Source organism: Crinia signifera, chromosome 3 (genome assembly GCF_055691185.1).
Source record: "Crinia signifera chromosome 3, ASM5569118v1, whole genome shotgun sequence".
Lineage (NCBI taxonomy): Eukaryota > Metazoa > Chordata > Amphibia > Anura > Myobatrachidae > Crinia > Crinia signifera.
In genome coordinates, this window is record NC_139219.1 from 194628611 (window position 1) to 194642738 (window position 14128).

General features: G+C 41.5%; 1 protein-coding gene across 1 annotated transcript in view; it reads left to right on the plus strand.

Moving 5' to 3' along the window:
• The first annotated feature begins 320 nt into the window (after nt 1–320).
• Nucleotides 321–14128, plus strand: part of IMPG1 (interphotoreceptor matrix proteoglycan 1) — a 391168-nt gene continuing 377360 nt past the window's right edge. The window contains exon 1 of the mRNA XM_083177174.1: nt 321–811. Coding sequence (XP_083033300.1) covers nt 745–811 — 67 coding nt within the window. The 5' untranslated portion in view covers nt 321–744. The remainder of the gene's footprint in view (nt 812–14128) is intronic.

Here is a 14128-nt window from a genome sequence, read left to right on the forward strand (position 1 = left end):
GAATTATTTAAAGAAGATTAATGTTTATAACTCACAGTTTTTTTCTGGTTTGTTTCACGAGTAACAAAAATCTTTTTTTTTAGAAAATATTGATTACCTAAAATCTCTTAAACCTAAGTACCAACAACATAGGGTTAGTAAACCTGATTACATTTCCTCAAATTAGATTTACTCTAAGCAGTTAAGTAACTTGGGTTCCTGGTTAGGGCAACCTGTAATCTCCGGGAACACAGAGTTAATACTGAACAGTAATCATATTTAGTAGTCATAATGCCATAGAGCCATTAGCATGTGCCATTTCTTCACACTCATACATTCACATTGCATTCATTTACTATACATCCTGCATATTCCACAGGGAAGTGGGCAACATGCAAACAATGAGCATTAAACCTGGACTTTACTATTAACTAGTGTTATTTGATTAAGAACACATGTCGCTGCAGCAGGTTACTTAGATGCAGACAACCCTTCCAGCTGTCCCATAAGAAGGATTAAGTCTGAGCAGTAGATAAATAGATTATACCAGACAGGCACTGTTTTGCAATGTTGTCACTCTAGTTGCAATTACAACTGAACAATTAAAAAAGGACAGCTGCAGTTCCATCGACAGTGTGTGAATCTTCATTCAGAACCGAACTTCAAGTCAACTCATTTTTTAATGAAGTAGCGGAGACAGACTGCATATTTTTCTTAATTGCAAAATAATTGTTGTGCAATAGCTCTGAGTAAGCAACTCTCAACATGAACTGTAAGAGTGGATTATTGTTGGTCATCCTCTGCATATTCATTCAGTATAATAGCAGTAAAGGTAAGTGAATATTCTCTGCTATTTGCAGTGATATCATTTTTCTAATGCATGGTTGCCTACCTGACCCTCTCCTTCAGGGTGAAAATGCTCTGTTCCTGGACTCCGCAGGTAATGTAGGATTGCCATCCCCTGTGGTGAGTTAGGTAATTGATAAGAAAGGTGTTTCACCACAGGGGATGACAATCCTACATTACCAGGGAAGCCCAGGCACAGAGTATTTTCTCCCTAAAGGAGAGAGTCAGGTAAGCAAGTATGTTCTAATGTCTGTCATTAATGTATTTATGTGACTAGTTTGTTCTCTTGTGCAATACACATAGGGCCTTATTCTAGTTCACTCTTACTGACAAAATCCTTCTTAGATGGACAAAACCATGTGCACTGCAGGGGGGGGGCAGATGTCACTTGTGCAGAGAGAATTCGATTTGGGTGGGGTTTTACTTCAAAGTGAGATCTACTGTACATTGCAGTGTAAAAATAAAGCAGTCAGTATTTACCCTGCACAGAAACAAAATAACTCACCCAAATCTAATTCTCTCTGCACATTTTACATCTGCCCCCCTGCAGTGCACATGGTTTTGTCCATCTAAGAAGGATTTTGTCAGAAAGAGTGAACTAGAATTAGGCCCATAATGTCATGTTAAATGTATTAAGTACACTTGGTGCAAACTTGACCATTTGCCTTACCAAATTGCTTACAATGGAGCACTGATAGGAAGTTGTTGTATATTATTTTGTCTAAATCCTGTTAAATGGGCCCATGTGGTATGACAATTGCCTCATATTAATAATGGACATAATAGGAATTTTATATATATATATATATATATATATATAAACTTGTATGGACCGCACTCATTGATATTTCTATGGAGCGGGTGCAGAAATCCTCAGTGAAATAATATAAAACACATGTATCCTTGTAGAAATATGATAGGCAGCACAACATTTAGTTGAAGTAGATCAATTGCATTTAATGCTCAATGAATTTCATTGCAAAAAAGTTCATTGCAGAAAAAGACTGATTTGCAAAAGATAATAAACCATGGTGGGACACTCAAATATTTGAATGAGTCAGTCCAGGATGAAGGCTTGGAAAGCCGAAACGGGCTCGTCGACTGCTATCTGAAGTATCCCTATGGATGGGTGAATATTTGAGTGTCCCACCATGGTTTATTATCTTTTGCAAATCAGTCTTATATATATATATATCTGTGTACAAAAAGATATTTTATCTAAAAAACTGGGGGATGACAATGAATACAATAAAAAATGGGGAAGACTGTGTTTGTCAGTAAAACAGACCAAATAAACAGTAATGGAGAGAGAAAACTATAAATACAATTTGTAAAATATGTTCTACTGTTTTTTAAAAAAGATCACTAATAGCAGCTGGTACAATGAAAGTAAATAAAAATATTTCATTTTTTAAAATCAGCTTATCTTAGGCAGTGCGGCGAGGAACAGGTGACCGAAGTTATCCCAACATGTTTCGTCCAACAGGACTTTGTCCCGAAGTCCTGTTGGACGAAACATGTTGGGATAACAATTCATGCAAAATAGATAACCTTCTTACAGCATGACTTGATGATTTAGGACTGATGTGCATCTTAGCTTATCCTGTGTGTAATAATAAATCTGGCCTGTATTTGTTTGGTTTATATACAAATCAGAATTTCCTGAGGGGAGCTTTATAGTGGTAAATGTCCAATGACACTGTTTGCCATGCGGTAGTACTCCTTTCATGATGTTAGATTGATACCCTCTATATGCAGTTTTTAGATTGATTTCCTAAATATGTTGACCCTAATAGTCTTTTAAAGAGTTTCTTGGATCAGAGGACAAAAAGGATATTTCTCTCTGGATGCTATTAGAAAACCTTCATATCAATGATACCGTTAAATGATAATCAGCCTATTAGTCTGTATAATCCACTTGATATTTATTAAGACATTAAAAAAGTTATAGATAGGTAAAATTCCTCACATGACACATACATTGTTTCAGATAAGAACCCTTTAAAGACCCCCATATCTTTATAATAATCAGATAATACAGAGATCTTGGTTGCATATATCTGCAGATATAGGGCTAAGCCCCCAGGCCGTACGTCAAGGCATCTCTGTCACTGGGGGTCCCTAACACTGGGTATGGGTCTGGGGTGTGGGCCCCCAATATGCCGGCACAGGCTGACTACTCCAGGGCAGCACACAAATGAAAATTAGTAGGTGTTAATAAGAAGCACATAAGTGCTATGTAAGGAGGTGAAGGTGTGGTTAAAATAATACATACAATGTGATAGGGAAAAACATAAATGTTAATAAAGTGTTAGGGTGTGCTAACCTGGAGCAGACCAGCCATACCAACAAAGAGGGAATCACACTCCCAAACCCATCCCATGCACAATAACAAATTTTTGGGCCTAATAGCCCAGTGTAAGGCCACATGATAATGGCTTACAACATCTGAGAGCCAGCTTACCTGGAGATACCCCTGGCTTCTCCAATGGCACTCAGGTGTCAGCCATCCCTCCTAATGCTGACCCATCTATGCCTCTCTCAACTGCACAACACTTTTATTGGCAAGCTGCTCAATCAGAGGTAATGTCATTCAGGTGCCAACAGGGAGGGGTAAATCTGGTTAGGAAAAAAAACAGTTTGTATCCCAATTGCACACTGAATGAGAAATATACATATAATAATCAGATAATACAGAGATCTTGGTTGCATATATCTGCAGATACTGTATGTAGTGGTTCACAGTTCAATACTATGATTTAACCCTTTTAATGCCAAGTGAAATTGTCAAAATAGGTGCGAAAATTGCCAATCAAACATTGTTATCTTTATAATGACCTGCAATGTTTCATTTATATAGGGAATATATATATATATATATATATATATACAAAAATATTTTTTTATTTGAATTTATATAACAAATATGAGCTACAGTGGCATTTTTACCTGATATTTTGAACATATCTCACAGAGATGTTGGCACTTAAAGGGTTAAAGACTCCATCATTCCTGTTGAAATAATTATAATTATATAAGGTACATGTGTATTATAGCGGCGCCCCCGATGTTGGTCTTGCAATGTTTTTATCGCATTGTATGCCATACACCCGATGGCATGTGATGCAACGCGATTTTACACCACTATTCGATTAAAAATTGTACAATCACTAATGGGTTATTTTAAGCACCCTAATGAGTGCTTACAATGTAAAATGCACCCCCACGCCACCCCCCACTATAAACGTGAACCCGAAGCGTGGCGAGCGCAGCGAGCCCGCGCGGGGCGGCGGTACGCGTCCTACGACCTTTTCATACCCCCGCCGACGTGGATAGTGGGGGTATGAAAAGGTCGTAGGACGCGTACCGCCGCCCGTCGCGGGCTCACTGCGCTCGCCACGCTTCGGGTTCACATTTATAGTGGGGGGGTGGCGTGGGGGTGCATTTAACATTAGGGTGCATTTAACATTGTAAGCACCCATTAGGGTGCTTATACAATTTTTAATCGCATCCCATCGCATTGTATGGCATTGTATGCCATATACAATGGCATACAATTTTAAAATTGTATGCCATTGTACAACATCGCGCAATATCGCATCGCATACTATCGTATGCCTTATGGTATACGATGCGATTGTCGCGGCTATAATACACAAGTACCTTATATAAATATCAGAACATACAATTTTCACTTTAATAAACATGCAATCTATTTCTGAATGCAGTTTATATATTATATTAAGATAAAAAGCTACTTATTTTACAACATTTTATTCGTCAGATATTTACTTTGCATACATACTGTAACTACATTGTTGATACTATAAAGATAAAGTTGTAGAGACTTACTTTTGCTATACCATATTCTCCAGTGTGTCTGTTATCACAGTAACAAATCTATCTGCTGAAATTGAAAAACTAAATAGAAATTTTACTTTAAAGATATCAGATAAAAGCAAATAAAAGGAATTTGCTCATTCACACATACCTGTAAGTGACTGTAGTTTTGTCTTGCTGTACTCTTGTTGAAACTACAATTTATACACTGTAGTTTATAAAATATTAATTATAACACAGAATGGACGCTGCTCTATAACTCTCGTAATACCCCCCTGGTGCATAATAGAAGAGGTAATTCTAGACAAGAAGCAAAGACTGTAGGGTGGTTTGTCCTAGCACACCCGGCTGGTGGGGCTGATTACAGCAACTGTTAATGAATTTAAATCAAAACTAGATTCATTTTTGGCCACTAAGGGAATCCTATCGATATGACTTAGGCCCCATACACACCAGAAAGATTAATGCAAGATTAGGGTACAATTCATCGTTCGTAACGACGGTTGTGCATGAATCTTATCACTATCGTTTGTTTTTTACTCACGATTGTGGTCGTTAACGATTGGATGCGCGCTCCCGTCAGCTCGTATGTCGCATTGGCGGTTTTGCCTCCTGCAGCAGAATCAGCCGATCCGCCCGCAGATTGTGTGTTGATCATATGCACATCGTTAGCACATTGAGTGTGCTTCCGTCGTCGCGACCATCCATCCGATCCGTGTTTTCGCGCGAGTTCCTGGACACTCCTACCGCACCCATATTGCCCCGTGGATGCAGCAGCGAGGGAGCACACTTCTACTGCGCGCACCTGACAGCAGGTAAGCAGGCCACCGCTGACCTCAACACCCCACCTGGGTCCCCGCTGCCCATACCAGGCCACCGGTGACCTCAACACCCCACCTGGGTCCCCGCTGCCCATACCAGGCCACCGCTGACCTCAACACCCCACCTGGGTCCCCGCTGCCCATACCAGGCCACCGCTGACCTCAACACCCCACCTGGGTCCCCGCTGCCCATACCAGGCCACCGCTGACCTCAACACCCCACCTGGGTCCCCGCTGCCCATACCAGGCCACCGCTGACCTCAACACCCCACCTGGGTCCCCGCTGCCCATACCAGGCCACCGCTGACCTCAACACCCCACCTGGGTCCCCGCTGCCCATACCAGGCCACCGCTGACCTCAACACCCCACCTGGGTCCCCGCTGCCCACCAATAAAGGTGCCCAGATGTATTATGCCAGCCCAGCCGCCAATCTTCCCCTGCGGCCTACCTACCAAATATTATGCTACCACCACTAAATGTAATGTAAAGATGATAAATGTATAGAAATATGATTTATTAAAATTTCTTAAATGTATAAAAACAAAACATTTATTTTTATTAATTATATACAGTTTAATGAAACATATAATTTTAACTACTATTTATATTAACCAAACTATTGACATTTGAAAAATATGTACATAGACTATTGTCAAATTTTTTTTTTTTTTGGCAGGAATGTCCCAGGCACTGGTCAAAGAACAGGAGTTAGTGGAGGCATTCATAGAGAAATACCGCGAACTTGAATGCCTCTGGAAGACAAAGTCGAAAGACTATAGTAATAAAATCAAAAGAGCTCAAGCGCTGCAAGATCTCCTTGAATTTAGCAAGAGCTACAACCCAGAGGCTGATACGGAATGGGTCCGTAAAAAGATCCAGAATTTGCGGACTGTGTTTCTTAAAGAACATAAAAAAATACAGTCTTCCAAAAGGTCCGGTGCTGGTGCCGGAGAGGTGTATGAGACGTCGCTGTGGTACTACCACTTGCTGACCTTCACACTCAGCCAGGAGGTGCCAAGGCGAGGGCTCTGCCTGATGGTGGAAGGCAAGGCGGATGACGTGACAGCGGCCATGGATGAAAGTTCCCAGCCGTTATCAGTAAGTACTGGTCCAATGTGTATATCACCCCTTTGCCCCATTTCTTTCTTTCAATCATTTTTTTGTTCCTTTATCCAAAAAGATTTTAAATGTGGTCTTCCTGCCAGGGGACAGCACCAACACCATTGAAATATGCCTTATATTGGTCCCTGACCTGTTTGGCTCGTGCTGTCCCCCGGTACTGCTGGGCCGGCATCTCCAGGGACACAATTGGGGCAACCTCCCTGGGATCATCTGGGTCCTCCGGCGGTGCTGGTCCTGCCGGGCGATGTGCCCTTTCTTTGCGGCGAAGTAAATTGTGCAGGACGCAGCACGCCATGACGGCCCAGTCAATTTTATCCAGCCGGAGGTTGATGGCTGTGTGGAAAATGCGGAATCTGCTGGCCATTATCCCGAATGCACTTTCCACAAGCCGGGGTGCCCTGGAGAGCCTGTAGTTGAACACCCGTTTGTCGTGGTCCAGTACACGCTTGGCATAGGGCTTCATGATGTGTTCATGAAGCCCAAATGCCTCGTCCGCAACAAATACAAAGTTCAGCCCATGCTTGGTTTGTTGAGCTGTGGGCAAGTGCATGGTGTTGGAGGCGAGCCTGTGGTAGAACTTGGTGTCCTTCAAAGTTCCACCATCTGAGGCCCGACCATTCCTGCCGACATCCACAAAGAGGAACTCGTAGTTCGCATTGACCACAGCCATCAGCACAATACTGAAGTACCCCTTGTAGTTGAAGTAGTACGAACCGCTGTGGGGTGGCTGATTGATCCGGACGTGTTTCCCATCGATGGCTCCTCCACAATTAGGAAAGTTCCACGCCTCATCAAATTCAGCAGCGATGTTTTGCCACTCCTGAACGGTGTTGGGGAACTTAAAAAAAGAGAAGGTGATGTTAACTAATTGTTGTTGTTTTCTTTTCCACAGACAACAAGTACAGAGATAGAGGTGGTCCACACCTCAACCCCTAATCCAACCCCAGAGCCACAAGACTCATCGGGAACAATCTATGGAGTTCCGGAAACCCCCACCCCGCCTCAACTATTTGGCAAAAAGAAAAAACGCAGAACCAAGGCAGTTCCTGAACAAGAAACCGATGATATTCTGGTTCGAGCCGAAGAGGTGCTGCGTAGGCCATCTGATCAGTTTGACACCTTTGGAAAGTACATGGCTGATGGCTTACGGAAGCTACATCCGGACCAACAGATGGCGTTCGAACGCGTCACAAGCGAACTCCTGTTTATGGGCCGACAGGGCCGCCTGTCAATCAAAACCACACTGATGGGGCTTCTTCCATTGCACCAGACGCTGCAACAGATGCCTGCCGTACCCTCACCAGCCATTGCATCATTGCCTTTAAACACCCCGCCCATTAGACAATCCTGTACCCAACCTCAGACCCCACCCCGGTACAGTCACATGTATACAACATTGTTGGGAGACAGCACGAACCTGGATGATACACCGGTTTTGCAAGATTTATGACCGCATCCCATACAATTATTTCGCAGTTGGCATGGAGTAGTATGTAACACGGTGCTTGTGGCGGAGATAATGGCCATGCTGACTTGTTGCATACTTGTAGAACAATGGGGCCGGGACCATTGTATATGCAGTATGCAACAGGTAATCATGAGTCCCTTTCTTTATCTGCGCTACAAGCGCCGTCTCTCTACTGCTCCATACTGCAAGGCAATGAGGCACTGGTTTGGTTTTAAGTTAAAATAATTTTAGTAGTTATGGCACTTTGCCTATGTTTTATATGCTATGTGTGTTCTTTCTATAGGTCCATGCTTGGAGCAGTATGGCACATGGTGCATGTTGTGCAGACAATGAAAGGACCTTCATGCTACAGTGGCGCAGAGTGCAGAGCAATGGTGCCGGGACCACTACTTCTGCACTATGCGCCATGGATGCATGAGGGTGCTTTTGTTGTCCGCGCTACATGCGTCGTCTGCCATACTGTCCCTTGCCGCACGGCAATGAAGCATTTGAAATGCCTTGTTATTTTTAGGGCAATTTGCCTATGTTTTATATGCTATGTGTGTTCTTTCTATAGGTCCATGCTTGGAGCAGTATGGCACATGGTGCATGTTGTGCAGACAATGAAAGGACCTTCATGCTACAGTGGCGCAGAGTGCAGAGCAATGGGGCCGGGACCACTACTTCTGCACTATGCGCCATGGATGCATGAGGGTGCTTTTGTTGTCCGCGCTACATGCGTCGTCTGCCATACTGTCCCTTGCCGCACGGCAATGAAGCATTTGAAATGCCTTGTTATTTTTAGGGCAATTTGCCTATGTTTTATATGCTATGTGTGTTCTTTCTATAGGTCCATGCTTGGAGCAGTATGGCACATGGTGCATGTTGTGCAGACAATGAAAGGACCTTCATGCTACAGTGGCGCAGAGTGCAGAGCAATGGGGCCGGGACCACTACTTCTGCACTATGCGCCATGGATGCATGAGGGTGCTTTTGTTGTCCGCGCTACATGCGTCGTCTGCCATACTGCCCCCTTGCTGCATTCCAGTCAATTAATATAATGTTCTTGCAATATTTAAATAAACAACATTACTATATAAGCATTTAGGATAACAATATTTAAATCAACACAAAGCACTTTTAAAAATTATGTGTACTCAATGTGCTGTATGACACATGGTACTTGTGGTACAGACAAAGGACATGGCCACGTGGCACATAGTGCATATCAATGGTGCCAGGACTATTGCATCTGCACTATGCATCACGTGAGGTGGAGGGGACATGCATTATCTGCACAAGCACCATGTGTCATACTGAGATCTACCTCATGTCCGAACAAAGACAATACATTTGCTTTATATTTTTGATATTTGCATAACTTTTTTGGCAATTTTTATATTTATACTGTAAAAAAAAAAAAAAATTATCAGTATTTGTGAAACTCACAGTTACATTATTTAAATAAAAAAGGTTATCTTTTCACTACAAGTGTGTGGTATATTTTTCCTTACCTTGCAATACTGATGCTGCAGGACCTTCACGATGGCTTTACAGGTCTCCGGGATGATGAGTCCCAACGCTTGCGGGGAGATGATGGATCCAAACTTGAGGTCCGCCAGCGATCGTCCTGTAGCCAGGAAACGGAGGCTCACCACCAGCCGGTCCTCAGCAGGGATAGCCATCCGGTACTTGGTATCCTGCTTCTGGATGTGGGGGGTGACCAGACGCAGCAGCTCCTGGAAGGTCTCATCGTCCATGCGAAGGAAATTGCGATAATCCTGGGGATTATTCTCGCGAATCTCCATCAGCAGGGGCATATGAGACCGCGCTTGTCGTCCCAGGAGCCACTGCTTGGTCCAGCAGGATCGAGCCTTCCTACGCTGGGCCCTCATCCTCCTCACCCTGAGCACAATGTAGGAAAGCAGGAAATCTTGCTGGAACGAATCCATAATTCAAAAAAGCAAAATGGGGGAAAAAAACACACTTTGTTCAGCAATGCAAAAACAAAGCAGCCAAAAATAGCAATGTGCAGCGTTCTGCAGGAATGCAAAAACAAAGCAGGCAAAAATAGCAATGTGCAGCATTCAGCAGGAATGCAAAAACAAAGCAGACAAAAATAGCAATGTGCAGCGTTCAGCAGGTATACACCAAGCCTCACTAGTCACAAAGCAGAAATGAGGTCCTGCAAAATGGCTCCTAGTCTTGTTACCCTCCTCTGCTAGCCCAGCCCATAATTCTTTGTGTTCTTTTGTCCCCCCCTTGTCTCCCCTCTGGTAGCCCGGCCCTTTATTTACATTCCAAAAACGACCGTGACCAGTGCACTCACGATGCACTCACGATCCGCACATCCGACTGTCGTACGACCATCATGTGCGATGTCGTATCGTGAGTACATCGTTAGTAAATCGCATGGAACATAGAACACGATCGTTAGCACATCGTTAAAAGGCCACGGGAGAGCGCCGCAGGAAAGTGCACACAAAATCGTTAGCCGATCGTTAGACGATCCTGATCTTTCTGGTGTGTATGGGGCCTTACTCAAGTCAGTAGTTGAACTCGATGGACTTAATTACTATGTTACCCATAGATATCAGTAATAATACTTGAACACTGTACGGTGATAGAAAATTTAGAGATCTTAGTTAAGTCCACATGAACTCCCGGACAAACAATATAGCGCATACACACTGTGCAATCTTGCTAAATATATTGGGCCTGATCGCAAAAACAAAATCTTTTTCAAATGGGCAAAACCGTGTTCACTGCAAGTGGGGCAAATTTAACATATGCAGAGAGAGTTAGAATTGAGTGGAGTGTGTTTACACTGAAATCTAAATTGCAGTGTAAAAATAGCACAGCCAGTATTTACCCTGCACAGTAAATAACATAACTCATCCAAATCCAACTCTCTCTGCACATGTTAAATTTTCCCCACCTGCAGTGCACATGGTTTAGACCATTTGAGAAAGATTTTGTATTTGATATCAACTCCGTATCAGGCCCATTGTCAGTGGCCACATCCAGGAGTATGCCATTGCTAACAGTATACACAAATCATTCTGCAAAATCAAAAGAACAGAAGAAGCAACCAACAACCAGTAGAAATGTTCATCAGCCTCATGATGGAGCATACAGACTGGACGATTTAAATGATTTCTCATTCCGAACCCTTCAGGATCAGCTATACCATTTAAAATGTTGTATAATTTGTATCCAGCTTTACCTATATTTGCAAAAATTAGGTAAGCCTCCAGGCCAACTTCACAGGGTCTCTGACACTGGAGATCCCTATATTGTTTAAGTTTGGAGCTCAGAACCCTACAAAAGTCGATGAAGGCCAGCCACCCATGTTCAGCACTCCGGTGAAAGGCAAAGGTGTTAGTGTTGATAATAAGCAAAATCTGTGTATTAGAAGCTGATAAATGAGTAAAAAGGTGTTAATTAAAATAGTCAAAGGAGTAGTATTGATGGAAAATTATTTGAAAGTGTTAAAAAACTAGGAAAAGATTAGTAGCTCTAGGGCTACTGAAGAGCGCTAGCTAAGCAGGGTCACAAAGTCACACCAAATTAATAATATGTAGATACTCTTAAAAGCATTCACAGTGTAATGTTTACACATCGAATATTAATCACTGAACCAGGTTTGCAGCTTCTTATCAAAAAGGTGTGTGGCCTTTTTTTTAGAAAGACAAAAAGAAAAAATAAGCAACCGACACCTAGGTGTATGTTGCTTTAAGAAGCGCAGCTCTGCTCAGTAATTCCGACACAGTGAAATTTATATAAAGATGAAAATATTTATTAAAATATCAGATAGGATATATCATTTCATTGTAGAATTGTGCACAATATTAATATAGACAGACTAGACATACAACAAATAACATATAAAGACTGCAGCTTTGCATATATTTTTGCTTTGAGGCTGTATCTGCAATTCACAGTACATGATGCTAAGAGGCATTAATAGTTACCAGTCCTGCACTTGGATTGGGACCCTTTTTATGGGTCAGACGCTTGTGGGATAAAGGACAGGATCAGTCTCTCCAATTACCAGATATATATCCGGATATGTCTATAGTGGGAGATTTATTCCTGCCCCCAAGCACCCAGTTTGGGTATTTGTAATCCACATATAGCGCTGGTGACTATGATGTCAGAGATGCAGGATCAGGCAATGTGGGGCTCACTCCAAAAACGCGTTTCTCCGCCTGTAAACACGCTCGGCGGCTTCCAAAACTGAGGAAACCGCCGAGCGTGTTTACAGGCGGAGAAACGCGTTTTTGGAGTGAGCCCCACATTGCCTGATCCTGCATCTCTGACATCATAGTCACCAGCGCTATATGTGGATTGCATATACCCAAACTGGGTGCTTGGGAGCAGGAATAAATCTCCCACTATAGACATATCCGGATATATATCTGATAATTGGAGAGACTGATCCTGTCCTTTATCCCACAAGCGTCTGACCCATAAAAAGGGTCCCAATCCAAGTGCAGGACTGGTAACTATTAATGCCTGTTAGCCTCATGTACTGTGAATTGCAGATACAGCCTCAAAGCAAAAATATATGCAAAGCTGCAGTCTTTATATGTTATTTGTTGTATGTCTAGTCTGTATATGTTAATATTGTGCACAATTCTACAATGAAATGATATATCCTGTCTGATATTTTAATAAATATTTTCATCTTTATATAAATTTCACTGTGTCAGAATTACTGAGCAGAGCTGCGCTTCTTAAAGCAACATACACCTAGGTGTCGGTTGCTTATTTTTTCTTTTTGTTAAAAAACAAAACTGCTACATAAAATGCTAATCATAAACACACAAATGTAATGTTCTACTTGTTTCATTTTTATGTGTTATTTGTTTATTTAGATACATATAACTTTATAACACAGTATTATTTTCCACCTTTTTCATGATTTTGATTTAAATGTCCATATAAGCATAAACCACTGCAATATACAGGTAGAACAAGAAAACAAACTCTGAAAGCACTTTCCTATATTAAATTGCATATGTAAATATAAAAATACAGAATTAAAAAGGAAATCATATCTAGCAAATGATTGTTTAGGTAATCTGGTAGACGTCACAATGGCAGTGACAGCAAGATTTGGTTCATTAGCTGGCTCATATTCATATGGGAATTTGCTACAGTACATTGATTACTGTACGTCCCAATACTTTTATATCCAAAACACAGATTTAAACATAACAATTAAAGCCAGTGATAAAATATTTAAATTCACTATGAAAATTAATGTTTTTCATTATTTTTCAATTCCTTGTTGTGCAATTGGGCAGATTAAGTTCTTACTGACTATGTTCATCTATAGTAAATCCTTTGACATGTGCTGTGCACATTTCATGGGTAGATAATATAAAATATAACTAATAATAAAACTATATGCGAATTTCTACTGTGGCAATCACAAGTAGAAATACCTCAATCTCAATACTTTATATTATGTAACTTGCAATGCTTTGTACCAGTGCTGTGTATATACCATAAATATCATGGTAATTGGGCACACCATATGTTCCCTATTGCTCTCCGAAGACTAGACTGTGCTAGAGCACTATGTAGGTCTTTATTGTACAGTAAACACGGCATGATTTAAGCTGATGCTGACTACTGTTAATGGTTTTATATTTCATAAACCTTCCAAATGATGACTGTAAAAACATTAGCAATTGCCTTTGCAGATTTTACACAGATAAGAATATCAGCCTGGATTTCACAGACATCCTCTGAAACATGTTTTTTTGTTTTGTTTGTTGTAGAAATGTATTTACATGCCCACTTGCATTGTTTGCATTGTTTGAGAAACCGACTGCATTGAGGTTTATAGGCATCATGGTATACTGTAGTTGACAAATCATGCAAAATGACATTACATCAGAAAGGATCAAGTGAAGCCAAACTATTGAAGCTTCAAGCGTGCATAGGAAAAAGTCAAATGAATCCAAGCTCAGATGCACATTGGTTTTAATTATGTTATCACTCTGAAAACATTAGAATATTAATTGTACTCAATAACAGTGGCGGCTCCAGAGTTGGGAT